Source organism: Astatotilapia calliptera, chromosome 19 (assembly GCF_964374335.1).
Source record: "Astatotilapia calliptera chromosome 19, fAstCal68.1, whole genome shotgun sequence".
Lineage (NCBI taxonomy): Eukaryota > Metazoa > Chordata > Actinopteri > Cichliformes > Cichlidae > Astatotilapia > Astatotilapia calliptera.
In genome coordinates, this window is record NC_137440.1 from 20738265 (window position 1) to 20764510 (window position 26246).

A 26246-nucleotide genomic window follows, 5' to 3' on the forward strand; every position below is an offset into this window, starting at 1 on the left:
CAAACACATACGCTACAGGTTGGTGAGGAAATAAATTGAAATCCTGAATGAGTGGAGTGTATAACAGTATATAACAAAGGCTACTACAGCTTTTCTGAAGACCTTCCTATATATGTTGACCAGACACTTTATTAGGCACAGCTTGCTAACATTAGGTTAGACTTGCTTTTGCCTTCAGAAAGGCCTTAAGTCTTTGTGGCACAAAATCAACAAGATGATAGCATCACACAGTCTTACATCCTTCATGCAATCTTACAACATTGCAAAACTGCTCTATTGGATTGCGATCTGGTGACTGTGGAGGCCACTTAACTGCACTGAACTCAGTGTCACATTCAAAAAAGCAGCTTTTGGTGATCTGAGTGTTGTGACATGGTGTGTTATCCAGCAGGAATCAGCTCTCTGAAGATGTGGTCATTAAGGGATGGACATAATCTGCAACAATATTTAGGTAGACTGTGATGTTTAAACAGTCCTCATTTGGTACTAAGGGGCTCAAAGTGTGCCCAGAAAATGAACCCCACATCATTATAGTCTGAAATGTTGACACAAAATAGGATGAATCTATCCTGTTCTAGGGTGACAAGAGTGGCACCTGGTGTGGTCTTCTGCTGCTGTAGACCATCTGCTTCAGGGTTTGTTGTGATTCCGAGATGCTCTTCTGGATACCTTGGGTGTTACGACTGGTTATTTGAGTTACGGTTGCCTTTCTAGCAGTCTGTTCAGTCTTCTCTGACATCTGCTATCAACATGACATTTTCTCCAAGAGAACTGCTGCTCGTTGGATAGTTTCTCTTTTTTGGACCCATTCTGCTTTTGTGGGAAAGCAGAAGATTATTTCAGTTTCTGAAATACTCAGACCAGTCTGTCTGGCACCATCAAGCACAGTCATTTAAATCACATTTGTCCTTTTTCTGATGCCCAGTTTGAACTACAGCAGGTCATCGTGACCATGTCTACATGCCTAAATACACGGAGTTGGTGTTGGCTATGTGATTGGCTGCTTAGATACTTACAGGTGTTCCTAAGAAAGTGAGCAGTGATTAGGGTGTGTTTTATTTATAGTTGCCTAAAATTCTGAGTTTGGCCTTACTCATTACTTTGGCATCTAAGTAAAAAATTGCCATGACCAGCATAAAGCATATGTGTAATACTGAAGAAAAAAAAAAAGCTATGGAACAAAGACACCCCCCCCCCCCCCCCCCCCCCCGCCGGCCAAAAACAAAACAAAAACTAAACTAAACAAACAAAAAAATCATCTACCACATTATCTTGCCTAAACTGGCATTATCATGTAAGCCCAAACACTGCAGTGCTAGTGCTCATAAAAGAAGTTTCAGCAAAACGCTTTAATGAAAGAAATGCAGCTTAACAGATAAACACATTATTAGTTTATCTTTTATTTTTTCACAGTCAGAAGTCAGACTGCAAGGGGTCAAGCTTTTGAAGCAGCCTTTTCTAAAACGAATCTTGTATTTTAGGCAGACTGTTTTGTGTTTGTCTGCCCTGCTCATGATATTCTGCCCACACGCCTCAGTTTAAACACCAAATCGAATTAAGTCTGTTTTGCTCAAGAGGTACATTTGACCAGTCAGCTGATTTTCATTTTCAAGAAAACTTTTTTGCCAGCTTTGAAATATTTGATCATTTCCATACGCTCTATGCTGTTATGAAATATTGTTTGTGTTGGACTGGTAACAGATCAGCTGATCAACACTAAATACCAAAAAAGAAACCCTCAGAATGACATGTTGTGCATTCAGAGATGCTCTTATGCATACTATAGTTGTAATGAGTGGTTATTTGTCTCCCTATCAGTCCTTCTCTGACCTATAGCATCAACAAGGCATTTTCACTCAGAGAACTGACATTCACTGGATATTTTCTATTTTTAGACCATTCTCTTTAAACCCTCAAGATAGTTATACAGGAAAATCTGAGCAGATCAGCAGTTTCTGAAATATTCAGACTAGCCAATTAGTACCAAGAAACATGCCACAGTCAGATATGCTTTAAATACCTTTCTTCCCCCATTTTGATGCTTCAGCAGGTCATCTTGATCAGGCCTACATTGTTTGGCTGATAAATATTTCATTTTACAAGCAATTAACATGTGTTCCTAATAAAGTGGTTTGTGGAGTGAACAGTAATTAACCAATCAATGAGCAATTGAGTAATTGGAGGAATACTATAACTATTATATATATAATAGCCAGCCAGTAGTTAATTTTAACTATTTTGAACTGTTAACCATTTCTATAAAGATTTAAATAGTTGTTTTTTTTAAAGAACATTCCTGGTTTCAAAATTCTTAGGTTTTGGGGGGTTTTTTGTTGTTGTTGTTTTTTTTTAATAATAAAACTAGTTATAAAATCCACTTTCCGAATAACCAAAGTGTTAAACAGCAACAGACTTTCTTATTTAATGCGGCATGCATTTGCAGCATCTGTTTCCGATGAAAATATCCTTTAAATCTTTAACATAGCCACTCGTCGTTCAGTGCATCTGCGGGCTAGTGCATCCTCACCAGTGCAGGTTTATGCTTGTTGCTGGGACATTCTCTTCAGTAATCTGAGAGCAGGCTGTTTTCTCTGCAGTTCTTTTTTTCAATGCAGAGAGAGGCGGGCCGAGCCGGGCCGGGTCAGCTGGCTCATATGGCTTCATGTGATTCTGCAGGGAGGTGTTAATCTAAGAGGAAAGAGTTTTTCCAGCATCCAGACTACACCATTTGAGAGCTGACCGCCTTCCGTGGCTCAGCTGAGCTACCGGCCTGTTTTTCTTGTGGGATATCCGTTTCACTCGTGTGGCTCATTCCGGATAGCGACGCGCTGCAGTTCAGATAATGGGAGACACTCAGTCTGCGCAACGTGCGGGCAAGAAGGATGCAGAGGAGGAGGAGGAGAGCGCAAAAGTGAATGATGTTCAAACTGTGCAGGATACTGAAGACAAGGTAACATATCCCAAGAGCCCCAAATTCTTCCTTTATGGCTGTATTAACTTTGCAACAAGGATTTAGCCTGTCCTCTTTTCCAATCAGTGGTTTTCATTTGATTCATTATGGTGACAGAGAACAAACAGTAGGCGCTTTGAAAGATTAAAAAAATGCTGAGGCTGGATTTTGTTGTTGTTGTCAGGACGGTGCACACGCTGCATGCCAACACATCAATTAACGTCAGAATAAAAGGAAAGTCCTTGTCCCTTCAAAGCGGATGAGTGCATCCAGCAATACTGGGACACTGACGAGCAATGTGATTATTTTTAAGCTTTTCTGTAACAGGAAGCATTATTGATTGCTTTATATATTGTGCTGGGTGCACAACAGCCTAGTGTCATTTCTCCTTAGACATAAAGACAAAGAAAATAAAAGGGGAAAAAGTCTTATATGTGATGCATTTCATATGTATATATGTCCCACATTGACTGAAACTCTTTTTGGCCCCATTTTCCTTATACAGCAAGATTTGCAAAATTGGAAAAAGAATAATAATTGTAAATCATAGCCTGAGTCTTACAACACAAAACTTAAACCATTTACTGTAAAAGTTGTTGTTGTTGTTAAATGGATTGTGTGCAGTGCCTCATGTTGCAATTGTGAGTAAATTTAATGGCCCTTGACTGCTGGCTTTTGGCTCTTGAGGCTACCTGATAACTTACATAGTATTACTCTTCTGAATAGTCGTTTTTCACTATTTCATTGATGGCGCAGAGGTTTTCATTTACTGTAGATGAAAGAGGAAACAGCATGGAGGAATGATGACCTTTCATTCTTGGAGTGAACCAAATAAAGCCCATGGGAGAGATGGAATTTCTCCCCTGCTGGACTAAGCAGAAAACAACATTGATTATTAGTGTACAACATTATAACAGCTCATGCCGATGAGGATGTCAATTAGCACTGTCCTGTAAGAATCAGTAGAGAAATTGATGCTTTTTCTTGGCGATGTTGTGTTGATTTGATGCTATATTCGAGCATGCTGATTGTTATTAAGGTGGAGACATGACACTGCTGGAAGAAATCATGTGCTTAAGCTTGGAAGTGGGGTGTTAAAAAGAAAGAAAAAACACTAATCCCAATAAGTTGTATTTAAATTGTGATAATGGGAGTTGATGATGATTATGGCCTTTAACTATCTAAAACTAGGTTGTTTTGCCTTCAGTTGTTATTATTTTCGGGCTCTTGGAGAGCTCGGATAGTCAGTTTAAATTCAGTTTAAATTAGATAAAGCACTTAAAATAAGGTAACATTATAACATGAGTAAAAAGATAAGCAAAACTCTGTACATCTAATAAATTGGTTTAAAAAGTTGAAAAATAAGCTTAACTTGGAAATAATATTACCGTCTGATGTATTTACAGTTGTTTATTTAGGTTTCTTCGGCACACTATTGGGTGCAGTTAAGTTTCTTATTCCCTAAACCCTGCTCAGACATTCCCAACTAATCTGACTCATGGATTTAGGATTGGAAAAATCAGGAGCGTTGACTCTAAGGCTGCCACAAAACCTAGCCAATAGTAACTGGTCTATACTGTTTCTATAGGTCTTTGGCATCCCTGTTAATTACAGATGGAAATTCTTCAGAGGTTCAAACTAGACTTGTTAAATTTTTTTCGTGCCATGCACACATGAGCAGAGATTTATTGTACATTCAGTTTTGTGCTTTTTTTCAGCCTCTCAAAACCAATGGGCAGATCTCTGAGATAAATGGAAAAGCAGACAGCTCTATAGCAGCACTCAATGGTCACTGCAAAGACGAGATTTCTGCAGAGGGTGGGTATTCATAATTTGTGTATTTCTGCCAGCATGGTTTCAATAAAAGCGCAAGTTGTTGGGTTCTAAGTGAAAGAATCTGTTAGCACACTAAGCCGATTTTTCAAAAGTATTTTAATGATTAATTTAATTGTTGATTTAACTATCCTTTCCTCAGACAAAGATGTTGCAAAGACAGAAAAGTCCCCTAAAGAAGAAAAAACTCCAGTGGAAAGTGTTGACATCAATGCAAAGACATCACCAGATGAAGCTGATGCAAATGAAGTTGAAAAAGTAGAAATTATCGAAATGGAAGAGAAGCAAAATGACATCAATGAAAGTTTTAGAAATTTTTTCAGCAACATTGGTTTGAAATTGACAGTTAAAAAAGGCTCTGGTGAAGAGGCTGAAACAGATGTGCCCGAGGAACTACCAAACATACCAGAGGAGGTCAAAGATAATGCACAAGAGGTCAAAAGTGAAAATGAGGAACAGAGTGTGGATGTAAACACAGCACAGGAAGCAAATGAATATGATTCAACAACATGTCCCAGTCTGACAGATGGAACATCAGAGAATATTGCAGAAAATGCAGACATAAAGAAAACAGAAATCAAAGAGGAAGCTGAGCGTGATAATGATGATGCAAGAACAACTTCACCTGCTGTAAATGAAGATGGACACCAGGATACCACACAGGAACTGCATCCAGCATCACCAATGATTACTGAAGAAAAGGTGGTTGAATCTCCATTAAAAAGGTTTTTTACCACAGGAATCTTTTCTAGTCTACGGAAGAAAAAGAAACTTGCAGAAGATGAGGTGACCGAGAAAGAACTGGTGGATATGGGGGAAAACGAGATTGCTGAAATAGCAGAGCAAGCAGTGGAAGAACAGGATAAGGAGGAGATTACTCTTGATACTGAGGCAGCTACAACTGAGAAAGGACTTGGAGAAGCTAAGATCGTGCCTGCAGTAACCACTCAGGATGATGTTAAACCACCTTCCATGAAGAGATCAGATGGTGAGGGTGAAATACTAAACTCTCAAGAAAAAGAAAAAGTTCAGGCGAGTCCACTGAAGAAGCTAATGTCAGGCTCTAGTTTCAGGAGTCTTTCCAAAAAACAGAAAACAAAGAAATCAAGTGACACAAAGATCACTGACTCTCAAGAACAAGTCTCTGATCAGCTGCTGTCTTCAACAGAGTCAGCTGAAAATCAGAAAGACGAAAGTCCTGCACAGCCCTCTGCCCCGGCAGCAGAAGAAGAGGACAGTGCATGGGCAACCTTCAAAAAACTTCTGACTCCAAAAAAACGTAACAAGACGCCTTCATTGAGCAATGAACAGGCACAAATCTCAGGTTCAGTAGATGAGGCTAAACCAAGTGAAGGGGGGGAAATATCAGATCACAGCACAGAAGAAGGGAAAAAAAGGAAAGACTCATCTGTGTCATGGGAAGCTGTTTTGTGTGGATCTGGAAGGAGAAAAAGCCGAAAATCATCAGACTCAGAAGAAGAAACACCCCCAAATAGCAAGCAAGACAGTGGACTTAAACAAGGTGCAGAATCACCACTAGAAAGATCTAACGAGGCCCAAGAAATTAAAGAAGGAAGTCCTCCAGAGAGTGATGGGGAGTCAACATGGAAATCATTTAAAAAACTTGTCACCCCCAAAACAAAAGCCAAGGATCTGGATGAAAGCAAAGATATCATTCCTTCTGACAATGATGTTACTCAAGCTGAGTCCACATTTTCTATTAAGAATCTCCTACCTGGAAGAAAAAAGAGAAAGCCTGCTGAAACGCTAGAACAAGTATCTTTAGATGAAGCTGACAAGGAAGCTTCAGGTGATGAAGACTCTGAGACTCCAGCTGTGATTCCACTGTCAGAGTTTGCAGATGAAATGGGAGAAACCAAGGCAGATGTAGAAAGTTACATACCAGAAGTAACAGACAATGAAGTCCAGCAGGACTCCACTCCACCTTGTGATAGTCTTCCACTCGAAACACAAACGTCCCAAGACAATGAGGAAGCTTTAGAAAATGAGGTTCCTAAAACACTGGCTACACCTGCTCCAGTTGAAGAACCAGATGACCTTACAGAATCAATCAGTAAACACCAACAACTCAGTGATATTCCAGAGGAGGGAGTACTTACAGAGACCATGGCCACTCCGGCTTCAGGCATTGAGGAAGCAGCAAGAGATGACACTATAGCAGAGGACCTGGTAGAGATCACATCTGAAGCCATAACAGCTCCAGAGGCTGCTGATGTTACTGTGACAGATGAAACTGAGATGATCTCTGCAGTTTCCCAGTTATCAGACTCTTCAAAAACATCTGGTAATGCAACACCTGTCCCAGCTGAATACAGTGTCAACAACACAGAGTTGTTGCTAGAACAAGTTGCTGAAACCATCTCTGTAAGCACACATGTAGTCCCAGTGACTTTAGAGGAGCCAAGTTCAGAAAGAATAGTTAGTTCTGTCTCGCCTCAATTACTTGAAACATTTGAAAAAGAACAGCCGAAAATCCTGGAAATACACAAAGGATCAGATGAAACAGTGGTAAACGCAGAGCTAAATGCTGAACCAATTGATGCAATTAATGAAGTTGAGGCAACAGCCCAAACAGAGAGCATACCTGATGTTAACAAAGCTGTTTCAACAGAGATTGTATCTGAGATTGTATCTGAGGAGATTGACAATGCAGAAGTCACTGAAGATGAAGTTCATGAGGTCAGTGTTACACAGGTGCAAGAAAGCATGAAAGAATTAGAAGTTACTGATGACAGCCAACATGTGCCAGAATGCATTTCTGAAGAAAAGGAAGAGTTACCTCAGGAGACATTACCTGAAAGTGATGAAGTTGCTCCAGATAAAGGTTCTCTAGTTGTGGCAGATCAAGTAGAAGAAGATGCCTCAAAAACTGAGGCTCAAGAAGCAGAGTCAGCTCTTTTTGTGGCTGATGAAACTAAAGATGGAAGCATCGAGCAAGAAGCCCAAAGTTTGTTCTCCATGGGGGATCAGATCAATCAAAATATTACTGAGCAAAGTCAAATTGAAGCTGAACCTTCTGTGGTGGTGGATGAGTTGGAAGCACTGGAAAATGTAGAAAAAGATGTAAAAGCTTCAGAAGAGGATACTGTTCAGTCACTTGAAGACGAAGCACCACACTTAGATGACATACCAGCAACAGAAATAGTTACAGACGATTCCAAGCAGACAGAGCATCTTGCTGAAGTGACTGTTGAGCCAGAAGATAGACACAAACAGACTGAAGCTCCAAAAACAGAGGATGATGAAGTGAAAGATGTAGTGGAAGTTGAGCAAAAAGCCACAGCAACTGCAGAAGAGGACAAAGTTCAATCACCTGAAGAAGAAGCACCGGCCTCAGAAGATGTTCCACCAGCAGAAAGTATATTTGAATCCAAACCGATAGGAGAGCATCTCACTGAAGATGAAGTTTCCATTGAGCCAGAAACTAAAGAGACACAGTCTGAAATTTTTGAAGTTACAGAAGTGCCAGAAGGTATTCAAGCCACAGCATTACAATCAGAAGAGGATAGTATTCAAGAAGAAATACAGCGCTCACAGGACATTCAGTCTGCTGAACCAGTAACAGATGAATCCAAACATACAGGGGAACATCTCATTGAAGTGACCGATGAGCCAGAAACTAAAGAGCGACAGTCTGAAGTTTCTGAAGTTACAGAGGTGCCAGAAGATGTTGAAGCCATAACATTTGAATCAAAAGAGGACAACATTCAAGAAGAAATACAACCCTCACAGGACATTCAGCCTGCTGAACCAGTAACAGATGAAAACAAACAGACATCAGAGCATCTCACTGAAGGTGAAGTTTCTAATGAGCCAGAAACTAAAGAGCCACAGTCTGAGGTTTCCGAAGTTACAGAGGTGTCAGAAAGCGTTCAAGCCACAACATTGGAATCAAAAGAGGACAGTGTTCGAACAGAAATACAACCTTCAGAGGACATTCGGTCTGCTGAACTAATAACGGGTGAATGTAAAGAGTTAGCAGAGAATCTCATTGAAGTGACTGATGAGATTAAAAAAAAAGAACCACAGCCTGAAGTTTCCAAAGTTCCAGAGGTACCAAAACTTCTTCAAGCCACATCACTGCATTCAAAAGAAGATAGTGTTCAAACAGAAATACAACCTTCAGAGGACATTCAGTCTTCTGAACCAGTAACAGATGAAAACAAACAGACAACACAACATCACACTGAAGTGGCCGATGAGATTCAAAACAAAGAATCACAGCCTGAAGTTCCAGAAAAGGTAGAAGCTGTACAAGCAGCCATATTAGATTTAGAAGAGGGGAGTGGTCAGTCATGGGAGAAAGAAGTAATATCAGAGGATGTTCCACATGCAGAAAAAGATCAGCCCCAAGAGGCTAAAATGTTACCAATCACTGAAGATAAAGGTGAAGCACTGGATGATTCCATAACCAAGGATGTTCAAGAACCAGCAGTGTTACAAGTGGTACAAGTCGTCACATTAGATTCAGAGGAAGGTCAACCTCAAGGAACTGAAGATGAGGTGATATCCAAGGATATGGGGGCAATGGAAACAGTTACAGGTGAACCCAAGCAGAAAGCAGTTGACCTAATGGAACCAGAAGCATCACTGCCTGATGCAGAAAACAATGTTCCTGCAACTGACCGTGAAGCATCCAAGTCTGCAAATGCAGTTGCATCAAGTGTTGAGGTGTTTAGCACTCAGGAGCTTGAAACTGAAGCATTGCTAGAAGATGTTCCGAAACCAGACACTGACCGCATTACAGATGAAACTGAGAAAAAACAACCAGGCCAGGATTTAGAAATAAACAAAGATCAGAAAACCGAAAGCATTCCACAAAATGATCAAGCTGAACACGAAGATAGAAAAGGTGAAGCTTTGGAAGAAATGGTACCAGCTGCTTATGTGCCTTCTGCAGAACAAGAAGAAGAACAAGCAAGTAATGATCAGGTGCATTGTGAGACTTGTGTTGACAGTGCTGAAGCTTCAGAAGAACCCAAATATGACGAGGATGTTAGTACAGCCCAAGTAAGTGTTGATGGAGAAAAAGCTGGTGAACTTCAAGGCACTGAGGTAATCACTGCTGCCACTGAGCACGCTGTAGTGATGCAAGTAATAACATGTAATCTAAAAGATGTTTCAGCAGTAATACCTGATGTTTTGATTGAGGAAACAACTGAGATTCGAGAACACTTGATAGAAAGAAAAGCAAGTGTGATGGAGGTAAAGGACACTTTTGAGAGCACAACACCATTAGAGAAGAACAATGTCATTAACACAGCAGAAGAAGGCAGTGTGGTTGTTATGATGCATGTTCCATCACTAGAGTTTGACGACAATCACAGATTCCAAGTGCAAGTGGTGGATGTTGATATCAATTCAGCAGAGAATATCGTCAACACAATGATTGAGGTAGGGGTTACAGAAGCCAAAGAAGTTATTGATGTTTGTCATGAAACTCTTGAAAAAGTAGAAAATCTATCTGCCTCTACTGCAATCGAAGAGGAAGTGAATAACGAGGAAAACAATCGAACTGTTCAAGAAGTTATTCAATATGTAAAGGGGAATTTACCAGAGCCCACTCCTGAATCTGTGCCAGATAAGTTGGAACAAGAAGTTATAAAACAACCAGATATTAGCGAGACAGTTCAAAGTGCACCAAGTGAACCAGAGGATGAAAAAATGATGGACAGTTCTGGGGAGCTCATAGAAGAAGAGGATGAAGGACATGGGATCCCAGCTGAGCAGAAAGAGTCTGAGGATCAATTGCGAATTTCTGATTTAGGTTTAGATATCTCTACCCATGATCACACAGAGGATCTGGAAGAAACTCAAGCTGAGCAGCAAAAATCAGAGGTATGTGTGACAGCGGAGGATGCAACATCTGAAGAATTAGCTAAGAAGAAAGATGGCGATACCACCACAGAAGCACAAAAACTACAAAGTACACAAAGCCAGATTGTTACACCAAATAACACAGGATTAGTAGCCCCCCAGAACACAGGTATGATCTCGTCAATAGGTAATGTAGAGTCTCCTTCAAGCCTGTCCTTAGAATTCAAACTTAACATACAGTTTGGGCAGCTAAAGGCACCAGCATCCCCACCACCTTCTGCAGAACCTGTGAAACAGCTTAATGTGTCCGAAGTTGCTGTTCAGGCAGTAGAAGCAGTGGAACCTACAAACCTGATAAATGCAATGCAAAGAGCTGAGAGCGAGAAACAAATGGAGCTAATGGAAGTCGCTATTCAGACAACAGAAATCACTGAATCAGAAGCTGTGGTCTCCCATCAGCCTAAACTTCAGGACGTTGCTGTTCAAGAAATGGAAACAACACAACCAGCAGAACAAGCTGAATCAGAGGAACCAATAATCTCCAAAATCCAGGCAGCAGAAACCACCAAACCGCTGAAGCAAATCACAGAGCAAGCAGAAAAATTAGATTTAACTGAAAGAGCTAAGATATCAAAACAGCCAGTACTACAGGCTGTTAGCATCCACACAATAGAAACAATAGAACCAGTGGAACAAATTCAGTCAAAGCAATCGATAATACCAGACATTCAGGCCACACAAACGACAGAACCTGTGATGCAAAAAGAGAAACGAGGCCTGTTGATCAGTCATCCTGCAGTCTTCAAGGCTCGTAGCAAAGAAAAAACAGCAGAGGAGCCCATTAAACAAATAGAGGAGGAAAATGATGACGTGTGGCTGGATGCTGAGGAAGACATTTACACCCAAGAGGAAAAGGGGGCATCCCACATCAAAGTGGAAGAACCCACGGAGCCTCAAGCTGGAAGTGCACATGAGGGAAGAAGGAGGGAAGAAGATCCTGAATCTGAGTTTGAAATGGCACCTGATACCAAGAGTGAGGATGAGGAATATCATCAGAGATTGCATGAAACAGGAGGAATAGGTGAAATTGAGAGTGAAGGTGAAGATTTTGCTGTTGCCCTGGAGTACCCAGTAATCACAACATGTGTCACTCAGGCAGAATGGGATTAACCTAACCCAGCTCAAGTGTTACTAAGTGGTAAGCCACATCTTATTCTAAATATTTCCACAATCAATTTCAATTAAACGTATGCCCTTTTTTGTATTTCTTTTTGTAGGTGGAACAATCAAAAAGTAAAAGGAAGAAAGCTTCATAAAGCCATCAAAGCCTTTTATTTCACATTATGTTGCACCAAAATATTCTGATATTTATTAGCGAAACTAGCCTTAATTGCTAAGATTATCTTATTATTATACAGTATATGACTTAAGAGAGTGTTTTGGAAAGTGTGCATTGAAAAAAAAGGTTAATCTTCTCAGGGGGCTTGAATTGTGATTTTTGAATGATTTTAGAAGTGTGACAATGAGCTATTTTACCACGCAGGGGCCTCAGTAAATTTAACTACCTGTTTGTCATGTAATGCAACTTCATTGCTAATTTTGTCAGGTCTCTCCACTCATAATTCATACATTATTATGCCTAAGTTTTTGAATAGAATGTATATGTCAGTAAGTCAATAAGAATATCATAATATATTTGTTGAATCTTTTCACCTTTTATGGTAAAAACCTTAAAAAACGTTCAGGTGTTATTCACAGACCACATTAAATCATGATGTATGTTACCAGTTACAGCACATAGAAACACCTTTTTATAAAAATTAGCAAAATGTAGATATTTCCACAACACATTTATTTGCAATTAGTATTTCACTTATGCCACATGATTTAAAAAGTCAGACCTGAACATACTGAGGATATATATATATATATATATACATATATTATTATTATTATTATTATATGTGATCTTGTACATAATGAATATTTTAGTGATTAGAATTTTTACTGTGAGCAGTTCGAAAATATAAGCATGGTGAGAGCATGGCATGAAGCAAGGTGCGACAGTGTTTAATTTAAAGCTCAACTTAATTAAATACGCAGTTAATCCAATTTTAATCAGCAGTGCCTTAAGCAACCATGTTTACTCAAACTTTTCTGTTCTCCTGTTCTTTAACAGGCTGTTTCTACCACTGAAAAAAATAAAAAGTGGAAATTTTGATTGTCTCAAAATTTCAAGTTAAGCTGAGAATTTGAGATACTAACCCTGAATTTAGACTTAGAGACAGGAAAAAAAAAAATCTAAGTGCCAGAAACAAGCCTCCTCACTAAGCTTGATGCCTGAGGCTCAGTAATCAAACTGCAACAGTGAGAGAAATAAGCTTGTGAAAAGGTATTTATGTTAGCTGTATGCTTTTACTTTGAAATCTCATTTCCATTACTGTCTGTTATGGACAATCCTTGCTTGTCTGATGTCACTAATATTGATTTATGTGTATTTATATGTTTTCTGATATATTTACCAGTGTTTAATTAATAAAAACTATTTTATTTGAATAAATTAATACATATAAATTAAAAGTACTTCAGTAATTATTTGTTTACTGCAAAAGAAAAGAAATCTGTTAATAATGTTTAACATCCAAACACAGAAATATTGTATATAAATACTTTATTCCCATCTTTTATAACAGAGTTACAGTTGGTGTTTGGGACTCAGTAAATCTGGATGCATTTCTACATCTCTCCCCCACCCCCCACCCCCCCTTTTTTTTAAATCAGCTGCAAGATCAGTGTCAAGGTGTGGGAGTCCCTGCCTTCCCATGCAAATAAGACCTTTTAAAAATGCATCTTTGACACTGACAAGAAAACATAGATGCTTTCTCATGACGTAAAAAGAAAATTAAGAACATAAAGACAAAAAAAGTCCCAAAACATAAAGGTCAGATCATCACAAAAGATTAAAAATCTTTTTTTGCCTACTTTGATTTTTCTTTGTTTGTTTTTTTTCACAGTAATAAAGAACAAATGTGTGTAAAATACTGCTCCCGCCCGCAGCCAAGATCCTCAGTAACAATTTGTGAAATTCTTGATTTAAAAATAATTCATGGTTTTCAGAAAGTTGCTGATGTAACACATGAAGAGTAAATACATTCAGCGTGATCTAGGTCCCCTTCATGACTCAGTGCCTTCGCACAGTGCAGCATTCTTCTTTCATAGCTGCTTGTGCCCTTTTTAGAGTTGTTGTAGCTTCAGAGCAGCAATTTAGAAGATCATTTTTGCGAGTTCAAACATAACCTACAAGAGAAACAAATGAGATGCACTCATTATTAAACATCTCCCTGTTTTTTTTAAAGCATGAATAAAGGTTTGTTTTAAAAATGCTGCATTCTTTGAGGCTTCTTGCTTGACCTCTTTTACCTCAATCGTAATCAGGATGACTATCATCCACTCCAACCTCAAGCTGTGCTTCTCACTCAGGTGGCTCCTCATCAAGTCTGTCAGCTGCGTGCAATGTTCCAGCTTCTCATTCACAACCTAAAATGAGATAGATTATGAAGCTACATGGGCAAAAAAAATGATTGAGCGTTAACACAAAGACCCAGCAGCGATAGTTTATCCTTTACATTGACTCTGCGGTTGATGCTGAGGAACTGGCACGTCTTATCGTAGAGTTTTTCTAGGTTTTCTCTGTCCCAGTAGAAATCAGGCGTGAGGAGAAGGTCAGATCTCAGGTTTATACAGTGTCTGTCAAAGCAGAGTGTAAATAAAAATACTAAAGTACGGTAATACTAGAAAAGCAAACAAACAGCAGTTTTTGCATTTAGAAATAACATGTATAATTACACAAAACTCAAGGTGTATTACTTGCTCATAAATAGTGAATACAAAAATAGAAAGGATGTACTTTCCTGAATTTACCTTAATGTGAAAAGCTCTCCTATCTTCTGCATAACCTCTGCAGAGGACAACTTGACTCTTTTCCCAGACTTGAGTGTCTGGGTGGGAAAGGAAAAAAAAATTAGCATGCTGGCATTAGCATTTTAGAAAAATGCTAATGCCACGTGCATCTCCTAACACACAAACAACCATTATAAATAATCAATTATTCATTCTTGCTGTTAATTGTCCACTGTACCTCTGGAATTGATTGAATGGACTCTACAAAGTTGTCTAATGCTACCTCCCATATTGCCAACTTCACTGGAAAAGAAAGCAAAGAGAAAAGGTTAGCAGTGTTCACAGGAAACAAATACATTTTTTATGATTCAGACTGGAAATACAGCTTCTCACCAGACAAACAAAGTGCATTTGAAAATGCAAATTTCTCCAAAACAGCTTCCTCTTGATCCATATCGTCACTCAGAATAAAGTTGCCACGCTCAAGCTTTGTATTTCCCCTGAGGTGGAAAAAAGTGTCTGTTTAGAAACGTTACAGAGTCTGAAAGTACTAACAAAACAAAGCTTGAGGCTCATCGTACTCTCCCACAGTGTAGTTAATCTCCTCATTTTCCCAGTGGACTAACGCTACTTCATAAGGCTGGATCTCATGGTGTTCCAGGATTCTCAAAATGTTTTTCATCTGTAAAGACCGAGGGGAAATTACAGAGTTTAACAATAGTATAGTAGAAAAGTGAACTGGAAATTAGATTAACTGCATTAATGGTGATGTTTGCTTACCGTTTTCTCCTCGACATTCCAGAAAACTACTGAGCCTTCTCTAAAAATTTAGAAAGTGGAACAAGTCAGTGTTTAGCCCTTCCTCTCATGTTACAAAACAAACTATCAGTTCAAGGTAATCATGAGGCAAGCAGTCAAACAAAAACTCTAGCTGAACAAAACAACTTTTAAACTTAGAAACTTTAGACTGAGATCAGGCATTATGGGGCCAAAGAAAAAAGCAGCTGTACTAAAGAAGTATTAGTAACTACACTGCTGAAAAATGCTAAAGGAATGCTTGATTGTCAGCGTATAACAAAAAAGTCAGCTAAACTTCAGGGATAGCAACCTGTAAGTTAGAAAGCATAAACTATTAAGACTCAGTTTCACCTGCTCTGGTGCAAATCAAAGGGACAACAGGTGCAGGGGAAGACAACAACAAGACAACCCCCCAAAAAGGGAATGGTTGCCACAGACCGTTTCTATCTCCTTGTCCTTGCTACCACTAGTAACATGAGACACTATCACCATCTCAGCCAGGTTGCACAAATAGTCCAACTCCTCCAGGATGGAAAATCCACACGTGCCATGGCAACAAAGTTTGTGCCTCTCAGCACAATCTCAAGAGTGTGGTGGAGATACCACAGGGAGATACCACAGCAGCAGGACCAGTATCTGCTCCTTTGTGAGAGGAAGAACGGGAGGTGGCCTACAAAACCTCATGTGCATGTTTTAGATCAAACTGTCAGAAACAGACTCCATGAGGGCGGCATGAGGGGCTGACATCCATCAGTGGGACCTGTGTTCACATACCAGCAACATGCAGATCGAATAGCATTCACTAGTGATCAACAAAACCAAAAGGTCCATCAGTGGGGCTGCATTCTCTTTACAGATGAGAGCAAATTCACACTGAGCATATGTGGCAGGTAAGAGTCTGGAGATGCTGTGGCGAACGTTATGCTGCATGCAACATCCAGCATGAATGGTTTAGCAGGAGGTCAGTGATTGTCTGAGGAGGCATATCCTTGGAGGATTACATAGACCTTCACAGCCCTCCCTGACTGCTTAGACACAATGCAGTGGGGCCTGGCCTCACGTGGCAAGAGCATCAACAATTTTAAAAGGCACCACTGATTAGCCTTGTGTAATCCAATCGACAATCTCAGCAATTGCATGTTTAGATTTGTGTGTGCATCTGATGCTGAGAAATAGATCACTGATATAGGCATACAGGCAAACCAAGGTACGCCTGTATCACCGAGTACTGACCAAACCAAATATCAATAATCCTCAAATTAAGCCATATTTTTGACAATGTTTGAACAGAACTGACCTTTCTACAACAAAATAATACCATTGGAGACAAAGTCTAAACCAAAGCGCATCAGCATTACCTGAAGAAGAAGATTTGTGCATTATCATCTGGTTTTGCAGCCATGTCTGTGCTTATCACCAGAACATTCGAGGCATCTGAAAATAAAAACACGACGATCATGAAAGCCATCACTAATAATCTAATGCACAGCTGTATGACCTTTTCACTCATACCTCTGGGCAAATCTATCTCATGGAAGCCGTGGTTTATCAAGTCGTGAGAAAGTGTTGGCAAATGATACTGATCTGCTGTTGCAAAAGCAATGCACTGCATCATATCCTATGGAGACAAACAATTGAATCAACACATAAAACAATACCAGGCGCAGCTAAATAAAACATTTCACTACACTAAAGGGTAAATCACCTTGTCTTCACTGAGGGAAGGCTGGTTGGCTCTGGACGGCTGCTTCGTCCGTGGTCCCTTGGGTGCCCTCTTCCCAGGCACTGTGGCTGGTTTCAAACCTGGTTTCAACACTGACTTTACGAGGTTGGTTGAATACAAACTTGTTTGTCCTCTTGCACAGTTTGAAAGTCTCCCAGGGTCAGTCAAAAACCCACTGCTAAGACTTTTACATCCACTCAAAGCAGGCAAAGAAACATGTCTTTTCTGCTCGTGCTGCTGATGAATATAGTTTAAATGGCAGGTCCTGGAAAAGCTCCACGGAGCACAGTGAGTCCTGGCCGAAGTTAAAACGCAGCCTGATCTGCTCCCTGCATGCAGCTGGGCTCCCAGTCTGGACCACAACGTCCGGAGAAGCATCTTCCATTCACACTCACCTACAAATAACCTGCTGCCAAAGGAAAGTGCCTTTAGGTGACTGGAAGCACAGAACTATGTTAAACAAACAGATCAACTTAGCTAATGGACGTATAGTTATATTGTTACACGTTAAATCTAAAGTATAGACAACAACAGGAATCAAAAGTGCATCAGCAAGCAAAACACTCGTATATCCTGCAAACTAATTAGGATAATACATTCAGCAGTACTGCGGCTCCATGCCTGGAGCTAACTTCTGTATACATGCCAGCCGCAGACAATTCAGTGAGTAGAAAACGTCCGTTTCTTCGCTTACCAGGTTAGAAAAAACAAAATACGGTGTTAAATTAATTCACAAATTCCAGCTACCTTCAGTGTTTACAGTCTTGCATACATTCAAAGGCGGCGTGTTTGTTCCTCGTCGCTTGTTTCCTGCTCGAAGTGACGCAATACAAGTAGTCACATTAAGCTCTCAGCTCTGACTTGAAGGTAGAGCGTTTCCATTTTAAGCTGAACTATATTACTTACTAAAACTTCAAAACACAGCAGGAAGTACCTTAAAAATACTCAGTCGTTTATATTTAGACAAACTCGATCAGTTTATGAGTGGAAAATGTCCGGTAAGTGAAGCTAATACTGGGATTGAGCAGAAGGGCTACCTGACAGTCTAAACTCAGGGCTAACGTGGTGCTCATGGAATGACCTTCACATTGTTGCACGTTCAGCGTGACTTTGGATTTTTTTTATGTTACTATATAAATTAAGAAATCAATTTTACTAAACTAAACTAAACTAAAATAAAATAAAATAAAATAAAATAAAATAAAATAAAATAAAATAAAATAAAATTCCACCAACTTGATAAACGAGTTGATGCCTGACAGGCTCAGCTACATCGCCCCCTTCTGACTGAGCCTGTGTTTGCTGTTGCCAGGAGACTTCTTAAAACAGAGGCAACATCTACTTAAAGTTCACTTCTCACCTCTCTTATTTGGAGTTATGGAAAACTCTAACGAGGTAGGCCTTAAAATATTTTAAATGTCTACTGAATTCAGTCATAGCGGAGGAAAAAACTAAATTGATTCCTATGTTGGCAACTTTTAAAAATAGATTTAAAAAAAACATTTAATAACTATTTAGTACCTTTATTCAACCTCTGTAATTAACAGTGCAATGAGAAGGAGAGGCTGAAGATGAGGGTTGCTGTTTTAGAAGAGAGTGTGAAGTCCAGTGAGGTGGAGTGCAAAGCCAGCAGAGAGACGGTGCTGAGGCTGGTGGCAGAGCTGGACCAAGAGAGGAGGAAGGCTGCAAGCAGTGTAGCAGCACTTGATTCACTCAAAGTGGTATATACACAACTTAAAAGAGTAGTTACTTTACAGTACAAGATTTCACATGTCTGGACGGCTTAACCCACGAACTAAAGGATTTAGTAGCGTTGTGTAAAAACTACTGACTTCTGTACGAAATTGTTAATTTAAAGATTTTATTACTTTAGGAGTAACTGCTAAAATTGCCCTATTGTTGTGGTGTTTGTATGTCATTTAGGAGCTTGATGGTCTGGCTGTTGGGAGAAGAAGTGTCGAGATGGAGAAGCAGACCCTAACTGAAAGACTTGAGGCCAGTAAGAGAGTAATAGAGGCAGCCAGGCGAGAGTCACACTGTCTGGAGAACCAGGTGGAGGAGCTTGAAAGAAGGATCCAAGAAGCTGAGAGCAAGCTGCAGGCATTCTTGGAAACGTTGGTCGGCCTCCTGGAGAAGAGGTGTGAGGACGTCATCCTGCCCACGGAGAGAGATGTTCTACAGACACTGGATAACCTCTGCAATAAGGTGAGGAACGTTGGGATTTCCAACAAAAAATGCTTAAAAGCTGCTTTAAAGCTAAATTTGTTCTCCAAGGTGCAAATGTGGCTCCAGCCAAACAACACATTTGCTGACAATTATAAATCACATTGTATTTTAGCTATTAGGATTACTTTTTGTTAATCGCTATATGTCATGAATGATCAGTTACTTGTGTAAAATGAAACATACTGGTTGATTTTTTTTTTTACCAATAAGCATGCAGGTAGCACTTTAATCTCAATACTTGCAATACAGCTAAATATTTTTTTTATTTTAATTTGCAGACTAATAACTACATCGACTGGATAACTCTGTAAAGTAGAAGAATACGTCCCAAAGCACAGCAATTGATGCAGTTACTTGTATCTTTATGTTAACTCTTCCTGTTCCATCTGTCAAGGACTTAGTCCAGCTGTAAGATAAAAAGGAGTGTGCACACAATAGTTTATGTTACCACACATTTTCACTATGCTGGTCTTTCAGAGCTTGCCAGAGGTGGAAATGAGGCTGTGTTGTGTTTCTGAAAAGCTGAATGAGCAGACAGAGCTTCATCACATTGCACAACAGAGGGCTCAGCTTGCAGAGCAGCAAGTCCAAGACCTGAGGGGAAGACTGCAATGTCTGGAGGCCGAACTGCTGACAGCAGACATGCATTGTGACCGATTGCAACACAGCAAACAGGATGTGAGTAAAGTCATGTGACTAAGCATATAAGTTACAGATACAGGTTGGTATAGCGACACATTCCTATGATTTGTCTCTTTTTTTTAACAGTATGAGGAATTCTTGGAGCAGCTGTCCAAGACGATGAAGGTTGAGGACTTTGACATTGATCTTGACTTCGAAATGAAGCTAAAATTCATTCTGTCACGTGCCGAACAACTTGTTAGACAAGAGGGAACTGCTTTAGTTGAGAGCAAAAGTCTGACTTACAGCTTACAACGGAAGGTAGTTTTTTTGTTTGTTTTTTGTTTTTATCATTCACAAGTTTATACAAGTGGAGAGTGGTGCTGAACAAGCAGATAATTTACCTCTAAATGCACAAATGCAGCTTAAAAAAATGTATACAGTTGATTTAAAATATTCCCATTCCCTGTAGTTGAAATCACAGAAGGAACAAATAGAGAGCAAAGGACTCCACATCCAACTACTGAGGAAAAAGGTTTCAGAGCTGGAGGAGGAGAAGAAGACCCGATCAGCATTGGCTGCGGAACAAAATGATGCACAACTGCAGGCTGCGAGGCTGCAGAAAAAACTGGAGTGTCTTCAAAGTGAACTGAAAGCAACCAAACTTTCCAACACTGAGCTCAAGGCCCAGCTCTCCCATACCAGCGAGCTCAAGGTAGAGGGGAGAAGGGTTTGGGCCCAAATTCACTCCAGAGGGATTTTCACTTCATAATGTTTTGTGTATTTGTGTTAATTTTGGGGCATGGGTTGGTGGGTCATTGAATCATATGCATATGCAATCAATGCATGCTTTCAAAGTATCAGAGTATCTTAGATTAATAATTTGACATAATTAAATAAAGTCACTCTTGTTTTACTAAAACCCGACGCTCACTCGAGTCTCTGCTGTGCCTAAAATGCCAAGCTGAAAGTCGCGCAACAGACTCAGACCATGCAGGAGCAGAAAAAGAAGCTGAATCTGGTGGCGGATGAGAAGGCAAAGGTGGAGAAAAAGCTGAGCGCAGTTAGCTCAGACCTGCAAAGCCAAGAGAAGAAGACAAGAGACGACCTACAGGAACTCCTCACCCTCAGACAGAGCCTTGCTCAGCTGTCTGAGAGGCAGAGAGAGGTAAGAGTCAAACGACAAATAGGAAAACTTGTTTACCATGCTTTCATCCACATCTCATGACCTTGCACAGCAGATGTTTGTTAGCGGTCATAGAGCTCATTTAATGTTGTTTGTTAATATAAATAAAGGAAAGGTCACAAGATTTCTGAAAACTTTTGAACCAGGTAAGTTTCTTTTTTCAGTTGGTGGATTTCCGCATGCTGGTTTCTCAAACGTTGGGCCTGGATGCCACAGCGTTGGCTCTTCCAAATTATGAAATCATCAAATTACTTGAAACCCTTCTTCATGGCCACTGTCACCGTCACCACCTTCATCATCATGCTAACATACCTCGGCACTACTCGACTCACCAGAGACCTCACCTGCAACAAGTCCAAGAACTATCCGATGGCTCCAACCTGGATGTTACCACCTGCAGATCTCACGAAACTTAAAATGTATTCACTCCATTCATACCAAAAATAAGTTGAAATGTTGAGAAATAGTAGAGATATTAATTACTTTTGAAACATAAAATAACAATTTAAAAGTTTTCTTTTATATTTGTGTTTTCATGGGAAGATCAATATAAGTATGATGCACAAAGGGTGAAATATTAAAAATGCTAACTCACAAATAAAATGACAACTTTTAGAATGAAGGTTTGGCATTCATTGTTTTTGAGAGTCGCATATACATACATTTCTCATATTATTTCTTTTTGCATTATATACATATGTTAAATAACTCTCGACTGTTATACATTTGATACTGAACTCACAGTCTTATAAAATATGCAATAATTCTATTGGTCATATTTCTCAATCTTAAAGACATATTTCATATCCTGAAAAAATAAAACAGCAGAATGTATAAAGACCATGGATGACTGTTAAAGGTTAAACTCCTGCGTTGCGTCTGACTTGGATATTAAATTCACTTGACTTGGCTTAAATGACTCTTGCATGAATCCATGTGGTTCAAGTTAAAAATGGACCGATTACCACAGACACAACGATGGATGTAAGTAAGTAAAAGCAAAGATTAAAACTGCATGCCAAAATACAGGTAAAAAAATAATTGCAATGTAAGATATATTAAATGTTTTTGCTGTTTACAAACTTTTAGTTACAAGCAAATTCACAGGCTATATTTCAGCGTTTAACTTTGGTGCTATCGGCTTGAGAGAAGTTACGTCATGTTTACACCACTGAGTCGACACGTCGTTTATCCAGCAGATGTCCACTGTGGGCAGAAACCTCCAGATCCGTTACACCAAAAATGCAAATTAACTGACACAGCATTACACAGAGTAACATAGTGAGATGCTTGATCCTATGTGCTACACACAAAGATATTAACTGTAGATGGCAGCTGTTATTCTGCAGTAAAAATGGACGAGCAGGATTTGTTTTTGCTCCCAACGTGATTAACCGTTTCAAGGATATCAACATGAATCCCACTAAGGTCATTCTGGCTCAAGAATACTAAACATCAGTGGTTTTTACGTCCATCTACACTGGAGGCGGTCCGTTGGTGTAGCTCAGCATCGGGTAGAAGGAATGAGCAAAGTTGTTGGACTGAGCACAGTAGTCCTCCTCAGACATTGGCAGCAGAAAGGCAAAAACCACTAACAGGAGCAGGAAGAGCTGGAGAGGCAGTGCGACCCAGAAGACGCGCCACAGAAACGAGGACCTACGAGATGATCGTGTCTCCGAGTCAGAAGGGAAGGAAGCGGATCCAGCGTCGCTGTGAGGCCTGCTCACACAAACACAAACATTCACAGCCCAGCAAAAACAGGATTAGTCAAACACAACTATGGATTATAGACTTTTAAAATCTCCTTCTCATCTGCACTACTGCAAATGTGTTTCCAAAAAGACTGTGGCCTGAATGTATATAAAAGCAGAATGCAATGGATTTTAAATCATTTAAACCCAACCTAAATTAATTATCAATTAAAGGTTTTTTTTTTTATTAATTAAAAGAATTGGCAGACCTATGTCTAAATTTCCAGTTACTTTTCTTAATTTCAAGCTTGCGTTAATCAGTCGAAGTTTCAGACAATAACTCGAGCTTTTGACTCTGAAATGATTTTTTTCAGTGACAGAAACAAGCTTCCATCCAAAACATGTAACATGCTGGAACAGAGTTCTTTAAATTGTAACTTATACTATAGTCTAACCAATCAAAGTCTGAATTTCTTCATGGAAATGATGGATAGTTGGTCCTTTGGCATAAAGAGAACATGAGCCAACATCTATTATATGATAATAACAGTAGATGTAGCTTTTATAACTTGACCATCTGTGAAGAAAGATACAGGATAAATGAAAAAAGATAAATGCAGGTTTTGAAGCAACACATGCTGCCATCTAGATATCAGCTAGCCTTGTTTATTTTAGCAAAACCACAGTCTCTGTAGTAGAGACAGTTTGGGTGATACTCACTAAAAACTCTTGATCACAATTATAAACATGCCCTGCACCACCAATTTGAAACATGGGGCTGCTTTCAAAATTGACTGAACATATATAAAAACATAGAACCGAATTTTAAAAATCAATTTACATGCATTTCATCATTTGATTTCTTTATATTAAATATAATTGAGTTTAAATGATCATTGCATTTTTATTTTATTTACATTTTGCACATACTCCCGTCTTTGTTGGAAACACTGTTGTACTTCCACGGCAATATAATAAACCAATCTTACATGTACAAAACTGCTTCTCTTTGCTACAGAAATAGTAAAAATTACAAACAAATCAAATTAGTCTAATCCAATAAACAAACTTCCCTTTAAAAATTATCCTAATTTAATATCCTTCTCTCCCCACTCTTAACTGTTTTAATGTTGTCTGCATAGTTTCAATCCAAATAAGATCTCAGTCCAGCGACAGTGGATGTAAGCACCATGCTGTGTTTGAAAGACATTGCCAACACAGTGTAAAGCAATGTTAGACAATGTTTAACATTGTGATCTACATGCTGACTGAGACTGGGGTGGATCAACACAAGTACGAATACGGTCACAAAACAGTTTTCACGGCATACATTCTGCAATCCTGTGCCAGACAAAGACATTTAATACGAGAGCTTGCATTTCTTTGCAAAAGGCGTTAGAGTAAAAGGCAAACGGCATGCTGCAAGTAACAGCTGAATTTGAGAATACTCTTTTTATTCATATAACAATGGAGTCTTTGAAAGTTTGTGTCCTGTTAAAAAATGCAAAGCAAACGGAGGCGGGAAGAGCACGGCAATTAGAAACAGCATCTTTGACCCTGGTAGTTAGCTGCGTTTTCTTAAATCAACAGTTTGGGAAATCCAGTTCACTTTCTAGATTTAGAGTTAGATGAGATGACTGAAATCCCTTTGTGAATTAAGATGTTAAGATGAAGCTGGGAGAGAGCCTAGTTTAGCATGGACACTGGGAGGAGGAGGAAAGAGCCAGACACGCTGGCTGTTTCCAACTGCTTCCACGTCCAAAAAAGAAACATAAGGAAATAAGCAAATTCACAAAATGTCATACTATGAGTAGTAATGTGTCATTTTTCTGTCACCATCACCCTCAGTAATACTGTCTTCTTATAGCCTCAAAAAGTTAGAAGACACGGTCAGTTGAAAGCAGTAATATAGGGGTTTACATATGTATGTATTGTAAAAAATAAAGTATTCAGAATGTATTTCAATTAAGAAAAATCAAGGCTGCTTTGCTCTCTAAATGTATTTTTCCCTCAATCCCAGAATGCATGAACAAAGTGACTCGAGCTGCCCTGTGTTTTTACCGAAAGTGCCCCTTTACCATTTCCCAAATGGAGACCTGAGAGGCAAGACTCACAGATGACAGACTGAGGGGGGGGAGATGGTGGATACTCAGTGAGATAGCAGCAGCAGAGGGAGAAGAAATGTAACACACAAGAGAGAGAATCAGCGCAAGAGAGGAAGAGAGCGGCCTTTGCATTGTTCATTGCAGACATTTACTGGCTCGGCAATTTGAGAGCAAAAGGGTGTGTGTGTGCGCTCAGTATCAGCGAGGAAGTTAGATATAGAGAAATATTTGTGTTATTCATAAGAAACGCCCTCTGGTTAGCAATATTAAGCAGCCAAGGACATTGGCAGAGAGGAGGCCTTGCACCTTTCCTTGTGAAACTCCTGTCTCGGATGCGTGGGCTACCACTCACCTGATCGCCTAGCCTACACAGAGCATCTAGACTTACAGAAGATGATGGAATTCATTATCATGAGCTGCTATTCTGGCACGAGCGTTAAAAGCTGAAATTCTGAATATTTGTTCCTTAAGTGTTTCATTTCAAAGCTGAAATCAACTGATCTCCAAATGCATCATGGGCTGCTGAGTTCCATTATCTTCTGGGTGTGCTAGAAACCAACAGAAAGGTACCTGTGGTGTGGACTGCTCACAGAGGGTCCAGGCTGTGACAGACTACATTTGCCCCGTTGCTGTTTGCAATGAACAGGGGGGGGGAGGTAAAAGAAAGAAAGTATGTTTAAGTCCAGGCAAATCAAGACAAAGCTATTGATGAAAAGAAAACCCAAAATGAAAGAAGAGCAGCAACAAAATCATACGTGAAAGTGACTGATTTTGTAACCTGTTATAATAAGGAATCTGGCTCTTCACAGAGCACAACTACTTTGAATTGCTTCAGCTTGGGAGTGCAATAAAGGGACTGCTACAATTATGCAATGTGATGCATGAATCTCTTTGGAACAAGGACATTTAGTAACATACACATAGTATAAGCAGGGACATGCTTATTTGGACTGATGTACAGTTGAATAATGAGAAAATAATGCTTTCTCATTGCTGTTGTTGATGCCATGCTTGCTCATTAAACCAGCAACAAGTTCTATGCTACACTTGAAATTAAGCAGCTGCACAATAGCCAGTAATCCTAGCTATAATACTACGAGGATCGAAACGTATCTACAGTGAGAAGAAATTTAAGGGAAGTCTGAGAAAAAGAAAAGGGTTTCAGAAATACTGGAAGAGAAAAAGAAACAAACTGGGCAGAGCTAAAAAGCCTGCCAAGAAAAGGAAGGAAGAAGTAGAAAAGTTAGAAAGGAGGACATCTCAGGAGACTGTCTGGAGATTGACAACATGCAAGAAGAGCAAAAGGCTGGAAAAAAGTTCAAAATCCAGAGGGAGGGAGCGTAACGCTGGTTGTGGAGGTGGAGAAAGATTTGAA

General features: G+C 39.6%; 4 protein-coding genes across 7 annotated transcripts in view; 2 read left to right on the forward strand and 2 right to left on the reverse strand.

Annotated features, from left to right (window-relative positions):
• The first annotated feature begins 1697 nt into the window (after nucleotides 1-1697).
• Nucleotides 1698-14005, forward strand: akap12a (A kinase (PRKA) anchor protein 12a). The gene is made up of 4 exons (XM_026152613.2): nucleotides 1698-2950; nucleotides 4669-4768; nucleotides 4926-11819; nucleotides 11899-14005. Exons 1-3 carry the CDS (start codon nucleotides 2843-2845, stop codon nucleotides 11789-11791), a joined length of 7074 nt encoding a protein of 2357 aa, XP_026008398.2. The 5' UTR covers nucleotides 1698-2842; the 3' UTR covers nucleotides 11792-11819; nucleotides 11899-14005.
• On the reverse strand, nucleotides 13276-18261 carry rmnd1 (required for meiotic nuclear division 1 homolog). 4 transcript variants are annotated; one of them, XM_026152617.2, is made up of 12 exons: nucleotides 17790-18261; nucleotides 17025-17448; nucleotides 16832-16937; nucleotides 16678-16753; nucleotides 15302-15341; nucleotides 15103-15203; nucleotides 14915-15021; nucleotides 14760-14824; nucleotides 14543-14619; nucleotides 14248-14368; nucleotides 14042-14158; nucleotides 13276-13918 (listed from the first exon to the last, which is right to left on the reverse strand). In XM_026152617.2, the coding sequence occupies exons 2-12, from the start codon at nucleotides 17418-17420 to the stop codon at nucleotides 13886-13888; spliced, it is 1239 nt and encodes a 412-aa protein (XP_026008402.1). In that variant the 5' UTR covers nucleotides 17421-17448; nucleotides 17790-18261; the 3' UTR covers nucleotides 13276-13885. The 4 variants fall into 4 exon arrangements, with proteins under 4 accessions (XP_026008402.1, XP_026008400.1, XP_026008403.1 ...); XM_026152615.2 differs by having other exon boundaries at nucleotides 17025-17451; XM_026152618.2 differs by having other exon boundaries at nucleotides 17737-18261.
• A 268-nt stretch (nucleotides 18262-18529) lies between these two features.
• On the forward strand, nucleotides 18530-22034 carry ccdc170 (coiled-coil domain containing 170). Its single transcript, XM_026152614.2, has 7 exons — nucleotides 18530-18763; nucleotides 18966-19247; nucleotides 19746-19946; nucleotides 20037-20210; nucleotides 20362-20604; nucleotides 20854-21057; nucleotides 21240-22034. Exons 1-7 carry the CDS (start codon nucleotides 18614-18616, stop codon nucleotides 21489-21491), a joined length of 1506 nt encoding a protein of 501 aa, XP_026008399.2. The 5' UTR covers nucleotides 18530-18613; the 3' UTR covers nucleotides 21492-22034.
• Nucleotides 21686-26246, reverse strand: part of syne1b (spectrin repeat containing, nuclear envelope 1b) — a 65855-nt gene continuing 61294 nt past the window's right edge. The window contains exons 144-145 of the mRNA XM_080294180.1: nucleotides 25442-25500; nucleotides 21686-22794 (exon numbers count right to left, since the gene is read on the reverse strand). Coding sequence (XP_080150306.1) covers nucleotides 22551-22794; nucleotides 25442-25500 — 303 coding nt within the window. The 3' untranslated portion in view covers nucleotides 21686-22550. The remainder of the gene's footprint in view (nucleotides 22795-25441; nucleotides 25501-26246) is intronic.